The sequence below is a fragment of the Scomber japonicus genome, chromosome 23 (genome assembly GCF_027409825.1).
Source record: "Scomber japonicus isolate fScoJap1 chromosome 23, fScoJap1.pri, whole genome shotgun sequence".
Classification (NCBI taxonomy): domain Eukaryota; kingdom Metazoa; phylum Chordata; class Actinopteri; order Scombriformes; family Scombridae; genus Scomber; species Scomber japonicus.
The window spans coordinates 10650636-10676814 of record NC_070600.1 but is presented as its reverse complement, the minus strand read 5'-3'; the positions used below and the strand labels follow the sequence as shown (position 1 = coordinate 10676814).

The 26179-nt window shown below is 39.9% G+C and overlaps 2 protein-coding genes and 1 pseudogene across 3 annotated transcripts; 1 reads left to right on the top strand and 2 right to left on the bottom strand.

The window, feature by feature from the left end:
* On the bottom strand, positions 1-9769 carry LOC128353225 (fibulin-1-like; annotated as a pseudogene).
* A 1635-nt stretch (positions 9770-11404) lies between these two features.
* Positions 11405-21776, bottom strand: trim24 (tripartite motif containing 24). 2 transcript variants are annotated; one of them, XM_053344125.1, is made up of 19 exons: positions 21088-21776; positions 20366-20487; positions 20112-20262; positions 19454-19586; positions 19192-19308; positions 18966-19080; positions 18709-18855; positions 18481-18595; positions 17583-17722; positions 17194-17457; positions 16562-16687; positions 16315-16462; positions 16138-16195; positions 15316-15442; positions 14697-14989; positions 13640-13751; positions 13383-13457; positions 12894-13055; positions 11405-12735 (listed from the first exon to the last, which is right to left on the bottom strand). In XM_053344125.1, exons 1-19 carry the CDS (start codon positions 21356-21358, stop codon positions 12163-12165), a joined length of 3249 nt encoding a protein of 1082 aa, XP_053200100.1. In that variant the 5' UTR covers positions 21359-21776; the 3' UTR covers positions 11405-12162. The 2 variants fall into 2 exon arrangements, with proteins under 2 accessions (XP_053200100.1, XP_053200101.1); XM_053344126.1 differs by having other exon boundaries at positions 16315-16466; positions 16563-16687; positions 20366-20484.
* Positions 21777-23060: 1284 nt separating this feature from the next.
* On the top strand, positions 23061-25928 carry LOC128385268 (aldo-keto reductase family 1 member D1-like). Its single transcript, XM_053344127.1, has 9 exons — positions 23061-23250; positions 23351-23518; positions 23604-23720; positions 23837-23914; positions 24247-24369; positions 25034-25143; positions 25265-25430; positions 25521-25603; positions 25685-25928. Exons 1-9 carry the CDS (start codon positions 23152-23154, stop codon positions 25725-25727), a joined length of 987 nt encoding a protein of 328 aa, XP_053200102.1. The 5' UTR covers positions 23061-23151; the 3' UTR covers positions 25728-25928.
* Positions 25929-26179: the final 251 nt, after the last annotated feature.

The following is a 26179-nucleotide window of genomic DNA, read 5'->3' as shown; positions in this document are numbered from 1 at the left end:
TCAAAACCAGAACTCAGAGATGAAGACATGAACTACTACAACATTGCGATGGGAAATGATCCCTGACTTGATATAGTTCATGGCCACCTCCACCATCAGATCCTTGGGGCCAAAGATAGGTTTCGTCTGCCGTACAACACCTGAGGGTTGACACAAATTGGAATTGATCACCGTAAATATAACATCATTCAATAATACAGTACATGCAAATTTCCTATAACAATTTTATAAAGGATTAAAAGCTTGGTTTTCTCTTACCCATGATCAGGCCTTGGTGGGAGCGCTTCACCACGTCAAAGGAGAACTGGTCATCTGCACCCAGGATGTCAAAGAACACATCAGTAGTACCGGGGAGAGGAGCAGGGTTCGCAGCTGTGACTGTCCGCAGGAAAACTATTTCTGTTGGAAAAAAGAGTTTAAAGTACTTATTAGTCTGATAGAAATAAACCACAAAGTACATTCAGTTCTTCAACTCAAATATTCATGATATGATTAAACAATTGTACTGGGTTTAAATATGTAATTGAAACTCATGCGCTGTGGCAGATTGGTGGGTAAAATAGGTTTAACTCAATGAGACAGCAAAGGGATTTTTAAAGTTTGCTATTACAAGCTACTGAATTAAATAATACGTTACAGAATATCGCAACTTATTCGTACTGGCGTCACTGCCACACAAGCACATGCATACGATCACGTACAACCTAATATGTTCATGGAGAACAAAGACACAGCACTCGCACATAGTTTTCACAAACACATTTAAAAGGTTGCTTTTATGGATTTACAATGATTCCAATTTGTCACACCTTCTGGTTCACTGAAGTCTCTAAAAGTTGGCAAAGAGAGGATGGTGTGGGTGATGAGGTGGACAGGGTCGAGAGCGCAGCCGAAGTCGTTTGGTTGACAGGCCTTTATACAACGCATGTTGCCCGAGCCCTCGTTCTTGTATCTGACCAGGACAGACAGCAGAGAGAGAAAAGAGACAAGATGGAAAAATGAGATGAAAAAGAGAGAAAAGGGGAATTCATGAAGGTACGAAATAAGTAATGATATCCTTGATGAACACACCAAATTCAAAAAATTACAAAAATCATAAAAAACAATGACAGAATAATGATTTTCTCATGACTTTAACCCTTATAGGCAAATATCCACACTTGAGTTGAGCAAGGAGAACCTGGCAACACCTGAATAGCTCCATAGACCTCCATGGTTCACCAAGGGACGAGTGCCTTAAAGGGAGTCCAAATCCTGATTCCAAACCCTAAAATCAAGCTTGTGACGGTTCCCCAGTGTGAGGACAGTAGAGCTTTCAAACGTAACCTCAAAAACTGCAGTGGGAATTGAGCCATGTAATTAGCAACAAGCAGGTGAGTCCAAGTGGTTCATGAAGCTGAGAGGCCAAAGCCACAGACATGATTATGTGGTAGGTTATTCCACACCAGTCAAATGCCACTGAGGAAAAAACGGGAGGGTAGAAAACCAAGAGAGGGTGTGTAAGAATGAATGTCATGTGATATGATCACAATGACATCACATTTGCATAGTAGAAGAAGGAAAAGGGTCAACAATTTGATAAAATCAGTAAGAGAAAAAGAGTTTTCCTATAGTAAGAATGCTGTTATCATTATCAGACAGCATATAAAATGATTAACATAGCATTTTTGGAAATGAGGAGGTTATATTCCAAAGATTTAAGAGAACCATAGCCACATATTTCATATTTTTGCATTTTTAATCAACTCTATATACACTAAACCTCAAAAACCAAAATGGAACAGTGGAAAATTTGTCTGGTTGCATTTATCCAGCTGACCAACACAGCTACTGGCCGTTTGGTATCATTTACAACAAATTAACTGATAACCACCCAATATCAACACTAAAAGCGCCATCCATCATATGAGCTGTAATGCTGCTCCACCACTAATTGAGCCCCTAGCTGGCTCGGCCCCAGGTGCCCATAAATAAGTGCCACGCTTATTTTTCTTGCTGTCCGCTACGGCAGGGCCTGTTTGATCCTATGGTGAGGCCGCTTGGAGCACATCATAGGAAAAATCGGTTTCAACATCATAAATGACCACAGCGGAGGAAGCACGAGAGTAGTGGCAAAAACCATTGCCGGTGTGTGTGTGCGTTAGTTCTTGGATATTACAGAGTGAAAAGCCATTTTTATCTGTCACTTTTTAATTGCAAATACATAGAAAGTACACATTTAGGGAGGCTGGCACACAGACATGAGTTAGAGTGAGCTGCCATCAATGTAAATTAATGCACATAAACAAACAATCCATCACTGGGTTGTGGTGATCCTCAAAAGCTAATGAGCCCCATCTACTGGTATATGAAATGTCCTACTATTCGTAATATCTGGTGCTGCATCATATGCTAGAAAAAAATAACAAAAATGTATCATGTGTAGTTAAAAAAATAGGCGGGCACCTCTTAGTAAGAGACTACATTGCATTACATTACATATAAAAATGTAATGCTTTTTGCTATTATCATTTACTCTTAAATGTATCCTTCTGCTCTATCTTCAAGACATAGTTTAACATTTTAGGAAATAAGCTTATTTAGAGGTATTGTTAGATAAGTGCCTACCAATATCTCTAAAACTCAACTCAATTAAGATGTTATATGTCCTTATATTTGCTGTAATGTAAAAAATTTAATTAAAATAAAAAATCCAACTGGAGCTCAGTAGCAATTAATGTGAGACAACCACACAATCCCCAGTCAGTGCAAACACAATGATAAAGCAGCCAACGAGAGCGAATTTAAGTGGCTACTTATCAAATGTTTTTATTGATATGATGAGCTGTGATTTAGCAGATGGTAGGATAAAGAGAAAGCACTTCATTTAGCAGAAAAAAGTAATCAATGTTGGCTGAAGCATCATGTTAGCTTTGGAGAAACTATGAAGGGTTTTTTGCACTCAACAAGAATTATAGGTTTGTTCCTGCATTGCAAGGTGGCTGGAAAACTGGAAATACAACTCCAGTGTAATGAAAGAATGAATAAAAATGAAACCACCCATATAATATGAGTGTTGAATAAAATAGGGACTGACTTGAAACACTCCAAACTCTCTCCAATAAATTCCACAGACTTCTAATAAGGCAATGTTCTTGAGGGCTTGATGGGATGCTCGTGTGTGACAAAGACAGCAATCTTGGCCATGTACAAATGTGAAGTCCCGTAGCGAATCAGTCTCATCTCCACGGACAAAAAGAAGTCCCGGGGCTCGGCTATGGCACGGCGCAGTGAGATCACTCGTCCATGTGCTTGCTGCTGCACCATGAAGTATCCCTCGTCGTCTCCAGAGACTAAGCTGAGCAGCATTTCATCTCCTGGCACAGAATTGGAGGGTCCCATCCGGAAAACATCAGCGGGGACGGGTGTGTTGGTGGGGAAGGTGATGTTGTAGAAGGAGATTCTCAGCGGGAGGGAGAAACACGACGAAGGGTCCGGGGTGAACTCGCATGTGACACGCTCGCAACGGCTGAAACGGGAAAAACGAAAGACTCACTACAGGTGGAGCGCAGAGATATCTGGATACATGGGGTAGAAAGAAAGATGAAGGAGAAAAGAAGACTGACAGAGAAAGCCTTCAAAAGAGATAGAGAGGCGTTTGTGACCGACGAAAAAGCTGAGCAAATGTGAACGGCAGATCCCAACCAAAAAATAAGAAATGCATGATGAACAGCTGAGGATAACAAGCCTTCATATTTCAACAGCTCTTCATTACCAGGTTGCCACTCATGATCAGTACTCACCCATGTGTTGCTTGCCGGAAGTTTGGAGGACATTCGAAGGACAGGCAACGAAATCCTCCCTGAATGTTGAAACAGCTCTCAGAGATGGAACACGTATGGCTCCCCACTGCACACTCATCGATGTCTGGACACACACGGGGAGAAAACAGAGGTCACATTCTTTAGGTAAATTGATATTCTACCCTCAAAAGGAGTATTAACTCCTAGTAAAACATTCAACATTATTCCAAGGGGTGATTTTGAGATGCTTGTTAAATACTGTGTAGTGTGAGGTTTGTCCTGACCTTGGCATGTGCGCCCATTGGGGGCGAGTGTATAGCCTGTGGGTGGGCAGGTGCAGTAGAAACTCCCCGGGATGTTGGAGCAGCGGTAGGAGCACACATGACCACCAGTAGGCAGTGCACACTCATCAATATCTGAAAGGAGCAGAGTAGACTGAGTCTGCTTAAAAGTGAGTAAAGATCATTTTGACACGTTAATGCTTCTAAATTGCATTAAAGACTTTTTTCCTTCTGCTATGCAATAATAATAATGGTTTTAACTGCATCATAAGCTGGTATTCCACCATTAAGCATCATAAAAAGCCAGAACCTGCCAAGTACCTTCACATGTTATCCCATCGATGTCACTCAGCTGGTAACCACGGCGGCAGTAGCACTGGTAGGAGCCGTAGACGTTGGCACACTCTTGGCTGCAAGGGTTGGCCTCACATTCATTGACATCTGTCAGAGCAGGCATAGGCACAGCATGTCATTCAATGTTCACAACTCTATACTCAATCAGAGATGACTCCTTAACTTTTGCATTTTATGAGTCAGCACATAAGACAGAGACAAAGAAGAAGAAAAGAGTTGAGAGTAAGTGAAATGAATGAAGTTAGATTCACACATCCTGTCCAAACTTATTGATTTTGGAAGATCATTCATTCATCATTAGAATAAACCCTGAAAATGGTCACATATGGGACCAAAGATGTATGGTTCAAACCCATATTTGAGAAAGCACAAAAGCACTAATGAGTCTTAATAAATGAAAGAAATGAAGAGTGAGTTTACCGTCACAGTTTCTGCCATCATGAGACAGTTTGAAGCCTGTTGTGCAACTGCACTGGTAGGACCCCTCAGTGTTGTCACACTTGTGGGCGCAGAGTCGCCCAGGATAATGCCTGCACTCATTGATATCTAAAGAACAAAAGGCACAGATTATGGATTTAAGATTGAGGATTTACAAGAAGTCCCAATACTGTTCTAATCTATGAATTAGAGCGCAGATTAAAATTGTGACAATAAAAAAAAAAAAATTGTGCCACGTCTTCTTTCTCTACTTGCTACATCATACATTTTTTCATGGCTGATAGTAACAGTTTCTGTAACATACCGTCACACTGTTTAGTGATGCTGTTGAAGATGTAGCCGATTCTGCACTCACAGCGGTACGAGCCCACCAGGTTAACGCAACCATGTTGGCCACACACATTACCTGCACGACACTCATCCACGTCTGCACGCAGGTGGTGAGCGAGAAAGACCAAGGAGAGAAATTACTTAAATTAATCTTTATTATTAAAACAAGACAAAAATGAAGGGATATTAAGTTGGAGACTCAACAAACAGAAAATATATCACGATACCTTCACAACGTGTGCCATCTTCATTGAGATGATAACCTCGTCCACATGTAACTGTGTTCTTGCGACAGGTGTAAGAGCCCAATGTGTTGATACAAGTGTTACCGGGAGGGCATGGAGTGATATTGGCCACGCACTCGTTTATATCTAATGTGAGCAACAACAAAAAAAACACATACAAAATTCACTGAATCAATCTGGTGTTGGCCTGAGCAACGTTTTTTGCTTCAGTGTGACACCAAACTCACCAATACAGCTGCCAATGGCGTCCTGTATGTATCCTTCAGAGCACTTGTCCTTTGGTTGGCAGCGGAATGAGCCTGCTGTGTTGGTGCACAAAAACTCCGGTCCACAGTTATGGGTTCCCAAAGTGCATTCGTCAATATCTTGAACAGGCAAGAATGGGAAAAATTACAAAAAAATGATCAAACATTTATTTTTTTAGAATAATGTGAATATATTTTTGACCTTCAAAGGCAAAAACTGTATGATCCGTACAGTGTTCTTATCATGTTACCTTTGCATTTGTTGTTGTCGGTTAGTTCATATCCGGTGCCACAGCCGGTTTCCCTCTGACAGCGAAATGAGCCCTCCGTGTTAATACAAATTTGTCCGAAGACACAGTTGTGATTGCCAGTCAGACACTCATTAACATCTGAGGAGACAAACACCCACTCAAACAAACAGAAAAGCGGCCCATCTCCAACTGTTCTGCTGAGCTGTAGGTGGAATCATGCTCTCATTTACATTACTTACCCTCACAATTCACCCCATCCTTTTGCAGTTGGTAACCATCGTGGCAGGCACATGTACCATCACCCACACACAGCTGGGAGCAAATGGAGTCTGAGAACAGCACAGAGACAAATTAGGAAGCAGACAGATTTAAGAGCAGACACACACACACACATAAAACCAATCACATCCTGACACCTTTTTATCAACGAAACAGGTCACAGTTAGACATCACAGTGTATGTCCTAGTTCACAGGAAGTCTGCTGACAGGCTTAACGTCTGCTGCTGGTTAAGCTTTTTACAGCTCTTACTATAATGAAGGAGGTCACATTAAGATGTGAAGATGCCAAACCTCTACAGGTGTCCATTTCGTCTGAGGGCTTTGCAGTAACATTGACTTCAGGATTTTCTGGCACTGGAGCTATGGGGAAACATAGGACTCTTTACAATACAGACAAGCACATTCCTTGCATAACTACTGTAAAGAGGGCTGGGTTCAGACACTTCAGCAACACATTGTTACACAGTATGACTTCACAAATCTCCTGGCCTGACACTGATATGCTCTTATCACTCTGGCCTTTGCCTTACATGAGCATGAGACATTGATTTGCCCTCCACAAAATGTGTGTTTCTGGAGCTCTGTGCTTCCCCAATGTTTGTGTTTTTCACTTGAGGCCAGCTAGGCGACAAAAGCTACAGGACACAACAAGTCACCAGTTGGCCCTGTGTCACCATTTGGCAAGGCATCTACAGCTTAGCCTACTGAATACTTCAGTGACCTAATCTATCTGGCTGTCTGTCTGTCTGGCAGCAATCTGCTTCACCGCTGCCACATCAAGGCCATTTAAACCAGCCTTCCTTGGATACTGTGCTGCTCTCTTCTCCTAGCAACGCTGGAGCCTGTTTTGATGAGATGCACTCATTTCTTAAAAAAACAACTGCTCCATTAGCCTAAACACACTTATGAGATACATGAAATCTCAGAGTGTCAAGGTTTTGCTCTAACATAAGGACTAACCAATAAAATCATTGATACCACTATCAAATAAAGCACCCATTATTATAAGTTGTATGTGATGACTTTATAACTGGGTATAAATCATTATAGAACAGTTGTAAACCATTAACAAACTTTGGCTTGCAAGGTGTTAAACATGAAGTTATAAATGTTAGTAAGCCATAAATGAATGCTTTTCATCATCAAGACTGTAGGAGTTACGACTTATAAACCCTTTACAAAGGGGGCCTCATTAGTAAGTGGCTCCAAATCACATCTGTGCTAAAAGTCTCTTGGCACCTAATGTGTGCAAAGGGCCAAATGTATTGATTGTTTCACAAATGCCTCCATTGACTTGAGTGTCACAAACACCCAGTAGTCATTCCTTCATGATAAGACAGAGTGGAGCTAATCAAGACACAAAAGGCTCAAAGCACACAACTGTTTAGGTTATTTTACCTTTAACGGTTGGTTTGATTTCCTCTGTAGTGTTCTTGCCACAGCAGGTTTTAGCAGCGTATTCACAGTCTCTCCCCAGAGAAAAACCCTGAAGCTGGCAGCTGGAACCCTGGCTTGCTAACATGAGACCCAGCATGCAGCAGTCACAGCACATCTGAGCAGGAGATGAAAAGAGAAACAGTTGGCAAAATGAAAAAGGAGACTAGATCTAATCTTAAACATGACATTCTCAGAAAAAAGCCACTCTGTATTGATGTATAAAAGACTAAGTGTGGTGTCTGTGTTGGTAAAAGTTGGAAGAAGTGTAAAGTTTAAAGATATTGACTTCACAGAGAAGTGGTGGGGCACCTTGGAAATTTTAGTTTCCCATGACTCTCCTTGGAAGAAAGGCCTCTCACAGGCCCCTTGCGACTTGCCCATCTTGATGCCATTGTCACAGAGTTTGTCTCGTACTAATGCCGAACAGCACTGCTCCTGGGCGATCCTGGATGATTCACACAAAAAACAAGATACTTCTTCACTATTTTCTCATATTCTGATCAAAGGATAAAAAAAAAAAGACAGATTAATTGATAATGAGGATAATCGTTAGTTATAGCCCTACAAAGTACCACTGAGGCTGAAATTCGGATGTTCTTATGGTGCTAAAGTTAGAGAAACATAAATGTGTGTACCAAATTTCAAAGCTAACAACACAACCTCATGGTGGCACTATAGGAAAAGTCAGGGGATCATCATTTGGAGGGTCCAGATGTATCCGAATGATCCTGAAGTCATTAGGATACATCCTCTGGGGAACATGAATGCCTGTATAAAATATCATGACAATCCATCCAGCAGTTGTTTAGATGTTTCAGTCTGGACCAAAGTGGTGGACAGACAGACAAGACGGCAAAAAGCGGTACCTACACTAGACCAATACTGCCATCCCTAAAGCCGCGCTGCTAGCATGGCTAACAAACTGGAAAATCCAGCATGAAACTACATCCAGAACAGCAGCTGCACATTTACTCTTTGAGGAAAGACTTGGATAAGAAGCATGTGAAGAAATTTTTACTATTTACATTAGATACAGTCCATCAGCTGACTGAGAGTGGATTTATTGTATGTTGTAACACTCTGGCTGACATCAAGAAAGACATTGTAACTAGTGGCTTCTTTGTGATTTTCATTATGCTATGCCTTTCCTTTGCGAACGCTCCCTCCACTGACCTCCATGTGCTGACCAGGTGTTCCTCTACTCCATCAGTCATTGCCTTCATGTTCTTACAGTCAAATAGGGGCCTTTAGTGTTAAAATGCTCCAGGGGACCACTTAACGCCTGTACTTACTATGTAGTTATTATGTGGCAATCCTCCCCTGTAGTGGGATAGTTGAGGGCTGTGGAGATGATTTGAGGCTTGTGGACCTGGGGGTATTTCCTACTTTTAAAACTTCCCTCCACTGGTCTACAGGATACATACTTCACCACTGCTTTCATTTGAAGAGTTTATATCCAATTTGAACTGTATTTACAGCAGGTATACCCAAATCAACTTTTTTTTCTCCATTACACATAAATAACTAAAGTATTTAAATCAATCGGTTATGTTGGTGACCCTTTCTTGGTCCCTAGGCCCCATGTTGGAGGCTTTCAGAGGATTGAGGTTGTTGGAGAAACCAGGTGTTCCTTACCTGCAGGTGTGGGAGGAGGAGATGGGAGGTGGGATTGTACAGTCTTGTCCTCCAAGGGCCCAATCCCTCCCATCCTGGCAGCACTCTTGCTCAGTAAGAGGCTGAATTTCTACAGTGTGGTAGATGATGACATTGAGATTAGAAATAGATGAGAGAAGCATGAAGGGGAAGGCAGAAGGTGGAAAAAATGCCAAAGCTGCACCTGAGTGCCAGAATGAATAATTACAATGGACTCTCAGAAAAGGTTTACTGGGGTAAAAAATAAAAAAATAAAAAAAAATAAAAAAAAGGCCATGGTTGAAAATCTATCAACAATAAATAGCGCAGGTTAAGTTGTACTATTAACACATTTCAATTATTTAAAGTACCAACAGAGTCTCAACATGTGCTGAAATTCTGCACCAAACCAAACACGAAACTTCACCGGTGTCCTTACCTTGACCTCGCACTACTCCGCACAAAGAAAACACAAGTATGATCCACAGTGCCATCAGGTTGAAGTGTTCCTCCCTTTCAGATTCTCCAAATTTGACGGAATAGAGGACTTGGAAAAAAAAGTGCCAGCCCCCGGATCGCAGGAAAGGACGGTGTGTGCGTCTCTGTCAGGAAGGAGAACAGGAGCAAGAACTCATCTCTCCATGTGAGGGTGGAGGTTTGGTTTTGGAGGGGGGGGACAGCGAGGGCGGGGTGGAGATAGCTTTGCGTAACTGTCGGGACTGCTGACACTATGATTAAAATACGTCTGTTAATTGGATTTGCCAACAAAGTGCGTAAGGTACAAAGACCTTTAGATGAAATAAAGTAGATCAGGTTCAAATGAGGTTCTATGCTATGTCTGATTTTTGTGTGTGTAGCCTTTAATATTCTTATAAATTTACTTCAAACTACTATTTCCTAAGCAGAGATGTAACAAAAAAAATTAAATCATTTACTTTACTAAAATAGCAATAATAATAATAATAATAATACCAATAATAATAACTTTATTTATATAGTATCTTTTGAAAACAGTGTACAAAGTGCTTTAACAAAGCAAAGCAAAAGCAGGATACTGAGAAAGAAATATAACAGTGAGCCAAACAAAAGGACGGCATAAAATTAAAGTTAAGTTTAAGTTCAAACCAGAGGAAAAAAGATGCAGAAACACAGCAGAGAGAAGACAGGCGCATGATGAAAAAGGTAAGAGATCAAAGACAATAAAAAAAGACTGAAAAATATGAAAACAAACAAGGACTACAACTGATTTTTTATAAATTAATCTGATTATTTTCCAGATTATTCGATCAGTCCCTTGATCTACATAGAATAAGAGAATGGTCATTCTACCTAAAATATCTGGTTTTGTTCCATTCAACAGCCCACAAGTTAAATTCATTCAGTTTACTATCATACAGGACTAAAGAAACCAGAAAACATTCACAGTCAACAAGCTGGAACCAGTGAATTAAAAAACTAAATAATAGTATCAAAATAGGTGCCACTCAATTTTCTGTCAATCGACTCTATTAATCGTTGCAGCTCCAAAAACTACTACATTCAATGTCAGTAGAAAAAGTACAGAATGTACTTAAAATGTCAAAAGTGGAAGTAGTTGCAGAATGGCCCAGACGTCATCTTATTTCTACTGATGTATTCAAATGGAAGTCAATTTAACCGCCTCTTATACAGCTAAATACTTGATTATATAACATATTACCAACTGTTTTAGATGTAAAAACCTACCTACCAAACTACAGCTGATTTCCCTCTGAAATGCAGTAAAGTATAAGTAAGTGAAGTATTAAATTCATAAACTGTGTACAGGTGCAGTACACCTCAACATAAGGATGACAACAGTGGGAACAAGTCAGATCTACATGTAATCCTGTTTATTACAAATATTGCAAAAGCAGGATTGTTCTAATGCTCAACATTATAGAGTTCATTAGCAGGATTTCACATATCCTCAATAAATAAAATAAAATAAAATAAAATAGTGATATTGGGAGGAGGGCAATATAGATATGAGGATGTGTGATCATTGTGATTGGCCAACTGTGTTCAATTGCACATTATTTAAAAATAACAAGGCTTTGACCAACTCTTATCTACAGTAAGAGTGATCATGATGCAGAAAGGTGAGGATGCTGTATGATAAAACATGGTTTTGACTTTGGGGGATGAGAGGCAACCAACACTGGCAACCCAAAAAAAAAAAAAACAACAGTTCATTTTCCAACTGCACAATTTCCATGATTCCATTTTTTTTTCAAAGGATTATTTAAATTGATAAATTTACTGATAGACGTTCCTCATGTACAGAAACTAGTACAGTACGTACAACGGCCCTAATTATAGCATAGTAATTAATACAATACTAATCAAATAAACAATACTATTGCAACAAAAATGTAATTTGTTCATGAGGCAAATGAGCTAAACACAGAAAAAAGGAGGCTTCATTATTTATATTAAGACATCCTGCATGCATTAACTAACCCAAAGTCTTATTTTCCTATTTTTGATTGCAGCATTTGTGCCTTCACGGCCACTTTATGTACAACTGATGAGTAAGATAATAACTTACGCATGATCCTATTAACAAAGAATATATATGTCGTGTGCTTTTCCTCATCGTCACAGAAAATAACCTTTTTAGTTACAGTAAAATTGTAACTTCAGTTCAACAAAGACAGAAAAAAGAGCTACTCCTCTCAATGTGCATCTACAGCAGAACTTCTACTAAATAACAGTCTATTTAGTGTAGCTGAACCCTTTTTTCCTATTGCAAATAACATTGTAAAAAAAAACTGTCTGATTGCAGCAAATATAGGTCCCCACTGGGGCCACTTCTGTGGAAGACTGAAATCATCCATCTTTTCAGTTTCTCTTTGCTGTGATCTTTCTATCCCTCCTCTTCTTTGGCTGTGTTTTCAGGAGCGCTCTCCTTCTCCTGGCTTTCAGACGGATCTGCATCCTTGTCCGTAGGGACCTGAGGGCTCTCCTCTTTTGGGGAGCTGGCGGTCACCCCATTTGTTGTTTCACCATCATCAGCTTGAGAGTTTTTCTCCTCTTCCAAAGGAGTTTTCTCATCCTCCTTTACCTCCTCTGCAGGCAGCTTGCATTCCTCTTCGTTTGCCACCTTTAGGTCCGTTATCTCTTCGCTCATATCAGTCTGCTGCTCCTTAATTTCTGGCTCTTGTTCCTCCACTGAAGCTGTCCCCTCTTCCAGATGAGCCATGTCATCTTCCACAGGGGGGATTCCTTCGTCCACAGGATCTGCTGGTTTATCGTCCTCTATGGGAGCCATACCTTCCTCCATCGCCTGTTCCTCTTCTTCATCTATCTCATCCTCTAAAGGAGGGATCATCTGATCTTCCCTTCCTCCGGGAAAGGTCTTGTCTGGGTAAACGAGCTTCAGTTGTTCCTCAAAGTAGTCCTCCAAGTACAAGCCTGCACTCCCCACCTCCGAGGTTGCCTGGAACAATCAGTGCACAGAAATGTCAGTGTCAGTAAACGCACCTGCAAATGACGGACTTTACCAATGATATAATGATATAAAACTACAATGATTTTCTTTTTGTAGGACACAAGTTAATTTTCCATCAGGGGCGTTCTATGAAACCCACAGCTTACCTTGTAGTACTTTGCACAGTTGAAAAATATGAGCCTGACGTCTGCGACAAACCCCTCAGAACTGATGTAACATTCAACATCCTTCAGCTTTGACTCCAGCCTCTTCTTAACTATTGATAAATCCATCGGGGTCTTGATCAGCTCTTTATACCTTTTCGTCTCCTACAAGAAAGAAACAACATAGGTGAAGCACTTAATATGATTGTTTTGTTCTTGTAAAAAAAAGTATAGTGTGTTTTTTCAACGTGGCTAGAAGGATTTTTTAAATTGGTTTTAGATGACAATCTATTTCTTTCACTAAGACTTCATTTTGATTTAGAATTTTTTAAAAAGTATTGTAACTCTTCAGCTTTTTAGTATACTTCACATACTTTAAAATCAATTATTTTATCGTCACTCAAAGCTATTGAGTACTTCAGTTTTATTTCCTTACTGATGGAATAATTCAAGAAAAACTTAATTGTTAGAATGATGAAAAGAGAGTCTTACCGATGTAGAAGCAGTCTGCTGGAAGTCAGTGCTGAAGTCATTGCAGAATAAACGTAGCAGCAGCCTCTCACATTTCTGCGTGTTTAAAATGAGAAAAATAAGGAAAGAAAATCAGTCATTGAACTTTTTTTAACAATATACTGAGTGAGACATGTCACCCTCAAGAACGTGAAATTTGTATGATGGGAAAACGAATGTGGGAATCAAGAAGAAAACATATATCGAACAAGAAATATGGATGGCGTGACGTAGAGTACCCTTCTGTCAACAGGTTGCAATCCGTCAGGGTCGGGGTCGTCCTTGCTGTCGCAGTCGTACACCATCTCAGGAGAGGCAATGTCTCGGCAGAATGAACAGAACCATTCGCCGCTGAGGAGAGACGTAAGGAAAGGAAGAGCGGTTAGGATGATGCACGGGTTGGCAAACTGCTGCTGAATCTGACACCAGGCTGTGTACAGAGAGCAGACAAGCTTAGTCCTTGATGAGACCGGGGGAGCAATGTGTCAGCACAGAAATGTATGTGAACTGCTCCTGTGATAGATTTTTGTACAGTAAACTATTTTAAAGCAGGTTTGAATAAAATCTAGATACTGCGAGTGACATAAGAAAAAAAAGTATTTACTATACATATTGTCAAATTCTAAGTCCCATATTTTTTTGTTTGTTGCATTTTTCTGTCATGTCAGATGTGTCTAAACTTAATATAATCAAATGTAACAAGTGTTTCAATATCCCTAACAAAAATAAGAGCTTCAGTAAAATATACTTTCTTTCTTGTTACATAATAAAGACTACTATAATTACTGCATGTGAAGTAAAGACACATCTCAGGCTTTAAATATCACCTTGTAACCACTTAAAGACTACAATTGGCATCAATGCCACTAGTTATGCTGTCATGGTTGATTGCAGTTTAAGTTTAAGGTGAAGTAACAGTGACCTCATGTGGAAGCTCTTATACTTGCTACCACCGCAATAATCTCAACCATTAACAATCCTGAGATGTTTAGTTTAAGTATGTTAATATAGTAATGGTATTAATGATAACTGTGCTCCAAGGTTATAAATATAATCAAATTAGATTTTTTAATAAAAATTTTTTTACATACAGTTTCCAGCAGGACAAACAATATGACTTTATACAACAGGTTAAACACTTTCCCTCAGATGCCATATTATTTATTTGTTCTTTTCTCCCAATTAAATGTATCGATGTATGGTTCGACAGCGCTTGGATGATCCTGTAATTGTTCAACCATATAGCTGTTAAGTGTTTATAATCCCTGTGACGCTGAGAGACGCCCGGTCTCTCACCTGGGGGACTCGTTCAGAGTGGGGATGTGGCAGGACAGATGGAAAACTTTGGGACACTTGTCGCAACAGAGCAGCTCCCCTCCGTTTTGACAGACGGCGCACCAGTCCTCGTTGGGGTCTTCTTCTGGCTCCGCTCTCTTTTCGGACTCGGCTGGCTGGGCTGCGGGCTGAGGGTGCTGCTCTTTTCCGGGGGAGAGGTCTGATCGAGGGGCCGGGGGTTGGGGGCACACCTTCAGCTGCTGCCGGGGTTTGGACTGAGCCCCGGTGCTGCTGTCTGGAAGGCTGGATTGCACCTGTAGGTAGAGAGGGATGCCGTCAAAAAAAAAGAAAACTACTAATAATGGAGAAGTGAGCATACAGAGGACAGAATAGCCCTTTAACTTACTAACCACTGAAAACACATCACTGTCTGGCAGAAACCTCATATCTCCATATTTCTTCTTTTTTTTCATAAATCAATAATCAATACAAATATTTAACCAATGAAAAGTATTAATAAGAGCATGTGACTAAATCTGTTTAATGCATTGGGTTTTTCCTCATTTCCTGAAAAGGAACAGGTTTTTGGACATACAAGGTTGCACGACAGCACATTATGTAACCCACGTTATTCTCTTACAAAGCGAACTTCATCCTCGTCCTCTGGTTCGTCCTTGATGACGATAACGGGCCCGGGGGACGTTCTTCTTCGTCGCTTGGCTGAGGGGGCAGATGGTGGCTCGGGAGTCTGCTTCCAGGAAGTCGTCCTTGAACCCACAGATGGCCAGAGAGAGAGAGAGAGAGAGAGAGAGAGAGGGAGAGAGAGAGAGAGAGAGAGAGACCGTGATGTAATAAAATTAGATACATAAATAAAACCAACACACATGAGACACACTGGCCTTGCTTACATTTACTGGTTTGCGTGGTGTGAATGTCATGTTTCACATCTTACACTGATTAGTGAAAATACAAAGACACAGACTATGAATTGATTTATGAAGTCTATATTCTGTGAAGCAATGCAGTTACAGCTACAAAGACTGTGGCAAATTGGGGGGGAGGGGGGGGGGGAATCAATTATACTATGTGCTAGGAGAACACTATAATTAAACTGTCAGTGTGACAAGACAATAGCTGTCAAAACATGACAAAATATCAAAGCAAGTTGGACTTCAAAAATGTCTTTTAACCATCAAATATCAAAAGCAGCAAGTAGTAGAACCTCACATGTGTCTTAGTTAATAAGCAGAGATTCAAAACGACATAAAACTAAATATTTGCTTAAATCCCAAAACTGAAAAAAAGGGTTGGATTAAAAAGTATTCATAAATTGGTGAAACTATCCAGACATATGTTTAAACTTAACTATGTCTTAAAAGAGCTCACAGCAACAGCAGTAGAGAACAAGGAAACTGCTGGGAACAGACGCCACCATCATTTAAAAAAAAAAGTCATTTCTTACCCCGTGCTTCTGTCTGTAGAAGACGGTTTGGCCATCGGTGAATTCTGCCTTCCTTGAACTGGAAAGAACGGGAAAAATTCATTAATGAATGTATTAAGATAGATAAAGATTAAGATATAAGATTCATTGTCACACAGATCTTTAAAGTTGTTGTTAAATTCGAGCGTGGATAATGACCTGTAATGTGATTGAGCGCGCTTGTTTTGTCTGCGGTTGCTGAAGCCAGGCTTGAAGCAAAGCTGGGTTTGGGGATGGAGATGGTGATGGAGGGGACAGTTCCGCCTGCTTCGCTCCTCTTAAGGAAAGACGATTCCGCTAAGCCCCGCTGCGGAAGAAAACAAGAAAAAAAAAAGGTGAGTTGGGGGTTGAAAAAGCACTTCATGCTCATATAAGACTGTACATGTCCGGTGTCATTTCTACCTACCTGGTGCAGTGATGTCTGTGTAGCTGCTCCGGCAGAGGACATAGGCTGTGGGTAGCGGGACGTACCCTGCAACACATCCACGGGTTTAGGGGGGAAGCTGGAGCTAAGGATCAGATCTCTCAGAGACTAGATGTAGAAAAAAGTGATGGAGTTAAAATAATACTTTAAAAAAAAAAAAAAGGAAAAAAAAAGAATGAAACTATCTTAGCATCAAGTTAATTTGTCTCATTGGAGGAGCCATTTAAGTGCATGGTTTTTTTAGGAAGTTAAAGCAATAGGTGTTAAAAATGTTGGAAAATAAAGCAAAGAAACAAACAGAAAGAAAGAAAAGAAAGAAAAGCAATCAGGATGGAATTAACAATGGAACCTAAGAGATTTATCAGAAAGCTCAAAGGACACACTATCAGATAAATCAGCTCCCCCCCCCCCTTTTTTTTCTCCTTACAAAAACAATCAAGATTATCACAACTTCAGAACAATATTCACGTCAAATGAAATCTCTTGTGATAAAACACCAGCTGTATGTTTTTATCACGACTGAAATTCTTTGATAAGCAGCATCTACAAACTCCTTCCGCCCGTGTTTGGTCCACATAACATACGGATACATACTCATCTGTTCCCCCACTTACTTGAGGAGGTGGAAATCCGGCGTTGTGAAGCATGGAGGAGGTGGGGCTTCTGGGGTTAGAGTTGGGGTTGGAGCTCCCGTACCTGCGTCCTGGTCCTGGTCCTGGCTGTGCCATGCTGGTGGGGCATTGGGACGGGGAGGATCCTCCGTGGATGGGTCTGGTTGGAGGAGGAGGGCCGGTGGGTCCTGGGAGCCGTACGTTTTGGTACCAGGACCAATGGTTAGGAGGAGGCTGCCTGTGGGGCTGCTGGGAGAGTTTTTCCACCTCAGACAGAGGAATAAGAGATGCCAGTAAAATAAATGAGCAATATTTGCCCAGATTTTTTAACAGTACTGAAGCAGTGGGCGAAAGTGACTAAAAACAATAAACTGTGCTGAAAATCGCTGTACCTGCATCTGGAGCTGAGCCAACGTACTCTGTCGCTGCTGGGCTGAGACTGACAGAGCTCCAGTGGGCACCTCTGGTCTAGGACCTGGCTGGTGGTTGCTGACGGTCGGCCGTCCCGGGCCTCTTTCTACTACCAGAGAACCTGAAGAAAACAAGCAGACAATTAAAAAGATTACCATGAATTATAGCTCAGTCTTCTGGTTAAAGAGTAGTTACAGAATTCACTCTTCATTTCTGTTGCCACTTCGGCACAGCTTTAAATAACCAAACCACACTCACAAAAACAAACAAACAAAAAGGCTACAAGAGAGAGGACAGTTTAACTTTGAATCCAACCACAGACAAAATAAAATACCTCAGCTCATTTAAATGGCCTGGAAGCTGAGCACAATTTAAAAATAATCATACCAGTGACATTTTTCATATAGCAGCAGCAGAAAGAAGTCAGGCAGATATTGTCTTCCTCTCATAAACTTAAGAAAAAGATCTATATACATGCACTATAACCACAAAAACAACAATGAGAAGAAAAATGATGTAAACTGAAAAGATAAGATTAGAAAAATATTTTGTATTTAGGCCAGATGAGATTTATACACTGGACGACGCAGATGCCAAGCAAATCTATTTTGCTTACTGATTTCAAGAGCACACTGACTATTAAAGATGAGATAAAACTTAAAGATGACGTCAAAAAATAGTACCAGTTGTGAACACTACTTCCCTCAGTCTAACTGCTGAGGACTAATCACTGTGAACGCCCTTATTAGGAAATATTTCTATTCTCGTAAACTTCAGCTGATGATATTTCATCATTTAAACATCATGATTGACGTAATTTTTATTCCACGATCATATTGTTAGTGCTTCACTGCTACTGTCATTTTTTGCCGTTCTTACCGAGATCTACATTTGTGGCCCAGAAACCAGAGCGACACTGGAAGCGAACAGAACTCTGAGGGACGATGGAGGGACTGCAGCTTGCTCTCATCAGGTAATGGATCTGGAAAAGAATCTATGAGACAAAAAGATAGGAATATTTAGTCGTTTTTTTTCATCATTGTATAAAATATATTTTTCCTACAAAAAAACAGTACGTAAGCATGCTTGGGTCAAAAATGCACTCACCAGTCTCTTGCAGTACAGGAGGGCTGTTCCACTGTGGCTGGCTGTGGCCCATTTAGTGAATCTGATGACGTGGTCTAGGTGTCTGGTGAGAGAGTTGACGTCTTCTTGCTGCTTTTTCAAACCCAACTCGTGGTCTTTAGTCAGAGCCTGGGAGTATAAGTGTGAGGGAGTCGTCAGACAAAAAATGATCTCAAATGCAGAAATTGCCTATAAGTCATAACTTTTATTACTGATACTACTCCCTAAATTAAACACACCTCAAGCTGGTTAACCAGGATCTTTCCCTTCCTGTTTATCTCCATAATCAAGTTACAGATAGACTTCTTTATTTCATTAGTTACAGACTTTCGGTTTTCTTCAACTTGTTGGAGTCTGAAAAACAAAAAAGGCAGAAAATTATTTTTTCCTTCCACCAATTAATCCAGCATCAGTTTCGATAAACAGTAAAACAGATGGATTGCCAGCGGTAGAGAACAACTTTACCCAGTGTTGATACAGCTGGAAACATCCTCAATGGCTTTTCTTTTCTCTTGCAACTGCTGAGTCATGTTCTCCAGATTCTGCCTGTGGTTCCTGTATGCGTCCTCTAGAAACTGGTAGCTGGACACAACCAAGTTGAAAGAATGAATGAAAACTCTGTACATGTTTGGTAATGGATAATTGGGGCTTTCAAAAATAAGTCACATGAGAGAAAAATGATATTTCAATACACGATTCTTATGGCGGGAAACTAAATTTAGCGTACTTGTGATCCTTGTGTTTAAGCAGCTGACAGTCTCGACAGGTGAGTCGGTCGCACGTCTCACAAAACAGCTTCAGTGGCTCCTGCTTGTGGACGTCACAAAAGACGGGCTTCTGCGTGGAAATGCCTACTGCTTCTGGACGAGGAGGAGAATTTCATGACACAAAAAAGCTTATGAGAGAGCCAACTAACGTTTAAGCACCTTAAACATTTGCTGAGGTCTTTATACCATCGTTTTGAGTAACATTTTTAAAACTTTGCACATAAAGTAGCTTGTAAAGTTTGTATAAAGTACTACAATAGTAAATCTGATATTCTAGAAAACTTCTTACACCTGCCAACAGTGGTCCCATCCCCCTCTCTTCTTAACTTGGTAAACTATTCCACTGCTAGCCTTTAAGCATGTCTTTAGGCTATAAAAATGCTCCTTTCTTTATATCTGGGTTATGGGTTTAAAGAAATTCACTGTAAAGCCTCCAAACTAGAATATCTTGTCTGCTGCATTGTCTTATTCAAATATTTACCAGTGTGTAGACGATCACTTAAGCACACTATAGCGCATGCATGATCCTTGCAGTCTGAGGTACAATATGGTAATAGGTACTTTAAGATCATCTAATTACAGAAAGACAGCTGCTTTCCTGTGATGGAGAACACTTACTACCTGGCGACATCTCCTCTTTCTGCCGTATGGTGTGATCCCTGGTGAACTTTACCCTCTGATGCGCCTCAATGCACGTCACACACAGAAACTCAACACACTCCACGCAGTAACCTGTCGCCTCCGTGTTGTCCTCACAGCTCATGCATACCTGCCAAAGTATAAAATTTACAAAGAACAAATAAAGAGGAAGGCCGAGCAAATTAAAAATCACCACTGTAATCTTGTGAGAATGGTGTCACGAGCTGACCAACCTGGCTGTTTTTCTCCACTGTGCTGCTCGGCACCTCGGCAGAGTCTTTAACAAAGAAATTATCCAACACGTCCATTTCCCAGCATTCCTGTCTGCATACTGGACATCGGATGGCGCCTACTGCTGTAAAAATCCATATTGATTATTGAAGGACATGACTTTATCGTTTAAAATACACACATGGGTAATATACAGCTGAGATACTGATTTTAGTGTCTTTTATATACACAAAGCTTATCAGAAGCTTACATTTCTTTTCGGTTGATGCTTAAGGATGTATTTGAGTTGGGTGAAACATTTGACATTGAGTCTGTTATTTATGTATTATAGCTTTTTTTTTTTTAGACGTACTCATTGTATTGTACGCTGCTGGTACAAATTGCGTGTGCAAACATGTAAATGACAAATAAACTTAAACTTGATTTTTAGAGACCAGAGATCAGTTCTTGCTGAGTGGATATCCTCTGACAGCAAATAATATTACCCTCTTATTGATCAATATTATCATTGAGTAAAATGATGCTTGTCTGTTTATATTGGACACATCATCCAGCTGATAAGTTACACCACATCAAGTTTAAAACTGGAGTTACTTGAATATCTGTTGGCCCAACCTTAGAAAAACATAAAAGCTGTATCTGTACAACCACTGACACAGTTACATCAATCATGACTTTATCAGTGACCGACAAGACTATATCTTTTAAGACAGTATATTCTCACATGATTTGTTGTTGTCGACTTGTCCTTGCGAGTCACGCCTCGGGTCGGCGGTCCTGAACGGGGCAGGCAGACACCTCTTGCAGAAGGAGTGGAGGCACGGCAGCAGTTTGGGCTCTCTATTGTGAAAGCTCAACTTGCAGATGGGACAAGTGTCCATGAGCCCAAAGGTGCCCAGCTGTTTCAGCCTCTCCTCCTCGGCTGGCAAACTTTCCGCCTCGTTTTCCACGATGATGACAATGTCATCGTTGACATTTTCGGCACTTTCATCCATTTTTTTTCTCCTTCTGCTGCCCCCCGATCAATGTCGCGTTGCGTTTAAAAACAAAGGCTAAGCCTATAATTTCTTTGCGACTTAACTAGTCAGAAAGGAGATGTGGATACTAATATCACGCATATTAGTCCATCATCCTGGGGAGCCGGGTTGTTGAGCAGTAATGTCACATTAATAGCTTTAGTTTAGATGTTATTCTTTCCGTTTAGAAGCTAAATTAGCATCGTAGCCTTTGTACATATGCTAAAGACAATAAATGATAAATTGGCCGGTTTGTGGCGGTTCATAGTACATCACGCGAAACATAAACGCGTACGGCTACTTAAGAGTGTACATTTTGGTAGATAAGTGGTATTTTTAAGCTCACATGTCTGTGAGAAAAGCGAACATCTGTGCTTTCTTCGCTCAAAACACCTACCATACATTACCCAGATAGCACTGCGGTGTTTTAAAGCTACAGCGTCCGGTTTGGACCAAACTACACTTCCCTACAAAGGCAAACGATAAATGCAATGACAAAGAAACTGGGAAAAAAGTATTAGACTATTCAGCCAAATTTGTTATAGATTGAAAGTTGGTTATGTACTTATTAAATATGTAGTAGTAGTGATTTATTATGATCCTCCTTATTAACAGTTTTACAAAAACAATTAAATAAATGATTAACAGTAAAGAATTAGGTTAAAAGGGAAAAAAAAAAAACATTCATTATTAATTTCACTCTACAACACTTATCAACTGGGCTGTCTTCAGAAGATTCATTCTGAATAACAATTGTTATAAACTCACTCAGATTCAGGCAGTTAAAGTCACTTTTCATAAAATGTGACTTCAACCAGATTTAAAAAAAATGAGACTGTAACTATAGGCTAAGTATCTTCTTCCTGAGAAAATCTAAATCCAATTTGATCTCTTATTACAATATATGATATATTTGCATGTTTAAAGAGTTGAAATAGATGAGTAATTAATATAAATTTAAGCAATCTTCACATATTATTTAAAATGCAGTTGTGGAAGAAATATTCAGATCCTATACTTAAGTAAATGTACCAATACACCAATGTAAACTACTACATTACATGTAAAAGTCCTGCATGAAGAATCCTACTCAAAATCAATGGTACTACTGTAGACATGGACAGAGAACTTTATTAATCCCAAAGGGACATTCATTGTTACAGCAGCCACTTTACATAAATCAAAATACCAAAACCAATGGGGCAGGTAAAAAACAAACAAACATACAAATACCTCTGATAAATTACACTTGACATCATTAGTTTATTAATACTGAGGCATCAGTGAGTAAGCTGCATTGCTGCAGCTATAGAAAAGAAGTTTTCATATATAAACTACAGGTGGGTGGAGCTGTTGACAAAGACATTTAACATAATTGTGTCATAGTTGGTGTCAACAGTCAGAAAAGTTTAAAGTGGAAGTAGCTTTCCACCACTGTTCTTCATTTTTGTGCTTCTACTAAAAGAGTTGTGTACTGACTGTACTTGTCTGACTTCACGGCTGGATCTGTTTTGGTGAACTTGTTGTGGAAAAACTGCAGCCTCATTTATTGCAGTATTATAATCCTTCTCAGCACTGTCGATCCACATTGCCCTTTTTTTGTGGGAGGTTTGCTCTTCCTACTTGGGAGGAGTCCTGAATCTGGTCAAAGGGCTAAAGGACAACCCTCGGCCACTGGATCAGCTTGTATTTAATAGTACATTTAACCTGGAGCTTTAAACAGATGCACCTAGCAGTGCTGGTACATTTTTACATTGACAACTCACATTTTGATGAAAATGGACTTGACTGCTGAGGCTCACTCCATTCCTCTGAGTGATGGGAACAGCATACCTTTGATGGGACTGGGAACTTATGGAGACCCTCGCACGGTAAGACATATTAGGCCATGAACATTTACACTTTTTACTATGTGGACCAGTGTTTTTTTTAATTTTATTATAACTAACTAAAAGTGTGTTTTTTCAATAGACTCCTCAAGGAACTGCATATGAGTCAGTGAAAGTGGCTATTGAAACAGGGTACAGACACATTGATGGGGCTTTGGTTTATTTCAATGAACATGAGGTGGGACAAGCTATACGGGACAAAATTGCAGATGGAAGTGTGAAGAGAGAGGACATCTTCTACTGTGGAAAGGTTTGCAAGAGTTTGTACCACTCTGTGTGTGTGGTGTGTAAAAATGTATCTACAATGTGGCAGTAATTATTTGTATTTCTTGTAGCTGTGGAACACATTCCATCCCCCAGAACTGGTACGCCCTGCTTTGGAGAAAACCTTGAAAACACTGCAGCTGGATTATGTCGATCTCTATATTATAGAACTGCCCACAGCCTTTCAGGTACACATATATGTAATAACATTAACAATTCATGTTGAAACAATGGAAATTGTATTGTATTTGTAGCTTTGCCACAGTCATTTCACCTCATTATATGATATTATTATTCACTGAAGCCTGGAGATACGTATTACCCGAGGGACGAGAATGGGAAGTACATTTATCATGAGACGGATCTCTGTGCTACTTGGGAGGTGAGAATTTTGAAGAATAGAACATTTTACTAATTTGGTGTCTAATTCATGGACAACACTCACTATAACTAAATAATATATGGTAAAAAAAAAAAAATCAACATTCAGTTTAAGTAAGTCTCTCATTCATGATCAGAATAGTTCCAGACTCATTACAGCTCACAGGTTAATGTTCACTGCCCGCACACAACACAGATCAATATTTACTAAACACACACACACACATATAACGGACCCGTGGTGCTATCTTGTGTTGTGTGTTTATAAGCCTACGACTTCTTGTTCAAAGTTCAATGTTCCATTTATTGCTTCTTTGCTGTGCTCTGTTTTAGGCCTTGGAGGCTTGCAAAGACGCAGGACTTGTGAAATCTCTCGGAGTGTCAAACTTCAACAAGCGACAGCTGGAGTTAATCCTTAACAAACCTGGGCTGAAACACAAACCTGTGTCGAACCAGGTACAGACATGTAGAAAACATACCTCATTTAAAGGAAAAAAGGTGGCAAATGATACAGTGAACATTAAACTTCAAGGATGGGATCACAGTTATTCAAGTCTGTCTGCAAACAATAATCTGGAGCCAAAATAAACATTAAAATAGGGGTTTCCTTGCCATAATGATTCCTCCTGTTGATATAGGCAAATATAAGATCCCTTTTCAATGTGTTAACAATGCAAGTGATGTGGGTCAAAATCAACAAGCCTCCTTCTCTGCAAATATATTGAAGTTTTTATGAAGCTAACATGAAGCAGCTTAACGGGAAACAAAGAGTTCTAAAAAAGACTGTAAACCTGGCAGATATCCACTTTAACTCATAACTTTAACTCATACTGCTGAATCCACATAGAAGTTTCAGATTAACTTTTAAATATGCATTTTTGGAAAAAAAAAAAAACTACTTACATATAATGCACATTTCAGTATGAACAGGAGGAATGATTACAGCGAGGACTGTTGTTCGGAGACAGGCTTAGAAAAATTCCCATGGCCCATCCTTTCAAAGAAAGATATGATTACACAAAACTGTAATGATAGCCTTGGGAAAACTGGGTCGGTGCATCAAGGCTGACTAATACAGCACACAAGACTCACACACTAACACTTTCTTTTTAAAATACAGGTTGAATGCCATCCCTATTTCACTCAGCCAAAGTTACTTGAGTACTGCCGGCAGAAAGATATCGTCATTGTGGGATACAGCCCCTTGGGGACATCTAGAGATGCATCCTGGTATGACGTAGAAATCCTAATTCACCACATTCACTTCATGTATACTAGTAAAATAGTAGTTTAAACAGCTGTGCCAGATTCATGTAAACTGTAAAAAAAATGAATGTGTTGTGCCTTCCAGGGTAAACCTAACATGCCCCCCACTGTTGAAAGATGAGCTGCTGGTATCAGTTGCTAAAAAGTACAAGAAGACCACAGCCCAGGTGGCTCTAAGGTTCAACGTGCAGAGAGGAGTGGTGGTCATCCCAAAAAGCTTCAACCACGTTCGTATAAAGGAGAACTTCCAGGTTGGTTTGGCACTAATTCTGCATTGCTTGAGAGGTTTTTGTTTGGGTTTTTTTGCTGCATCCCCTCATAATCTGTTTTCAACACTGCAGATATTCGACTTCTCGCTTACTGATGCTGAGATGAAGGCCATTGAAGGGTTGAACAAGAACATCCGTTTCGTGGAGCTCCTCATGTGAGTATATAGTGTATACTGAGTGATGTTCTGTTCTTCTGATTAGCAACTAATTTATATTTCTCCTCGTTGATTCCCTAGGTGGTCTGATCACCCCGAGTATCCATTTCATGACGACTACTAGACCCTGCAGACACGAACAAATGATTTAATTTCAACAAATACAAGATGGCTTGTTCATTTTCACATGTTGTGCCTTGTAAAATAATTTTAATAGCACTTCCATTGTATGTTTCATGAAATATTTCTGATATATAATTCACTGCATGTTTTATTAATGTGTTTATAAAAAAGGAAATCTGATTATTTCAATAAAAATCCTTGTTTCAAACCTGGTTTAGTTATAATTTGTGAGAAATTACTTACATTTTATTTTTTAATATTTTTCAAACTGATATTTTAAATCCTCTGTAATTGATTTAAAAACAAATGGTCAACAATGTTTTCAGCCTGACATTTTTGGACAAAAGCTTCAATCTGGACGAATCTGAGAGGGAAGTGGAGGCTAGCACGAATGCGTTTGCATTATATTTGATGGTTATTATTGTAACAAGGGGATATTTATGAATACGACAT

Excerpts from the sequence above, each read along its gene's own strand:
- LOC128385268 (XM_053344127.1), top strand. The coding sequence starts at position 23,152 with ATGAAAATGGACTTGACTGCTGAGGCTCACTCCATTCCTCTGAGTGAT. Across the intron at positions 23,721-23,836 it reads AACTGCCCACAGCCTTTCAG|CCTGGAGATACGTATTACCC; the intron begins GTACACATATAT and ends TATTCACTGAAG. Across the intron at positions 25,144-25,264 it reads ACATCTAGAGATGCATCCTG|GGTAAACCTAACATGCCCCC; the intron begins GTATGACGTAGA and ends TGTGCCTTCCAG.
- trim24 (XM_053344125.1), bottom strand. The coding sequence starts at position 21,358 with ATGGATGAAAGTGCCGAAAATGTCAACGATGACATTGTCATCATCGTG. Across the intron at positions 20,263-20,365 it reads CAGTGGAGAAAAACAGCCAG|GTATGCATGAGCTGTGAGGA; the intron begins GTTGGTCAGCTC and ends ATACTTTGGCAG. Across the intron at positions 13,458-13,639 it reads TGCAACCTGTTGACAGAAGG|AAATGTGAGAGGCTGCTGCT; the intron begins GTACTCTACGTC and ends TTAAACACGCAG.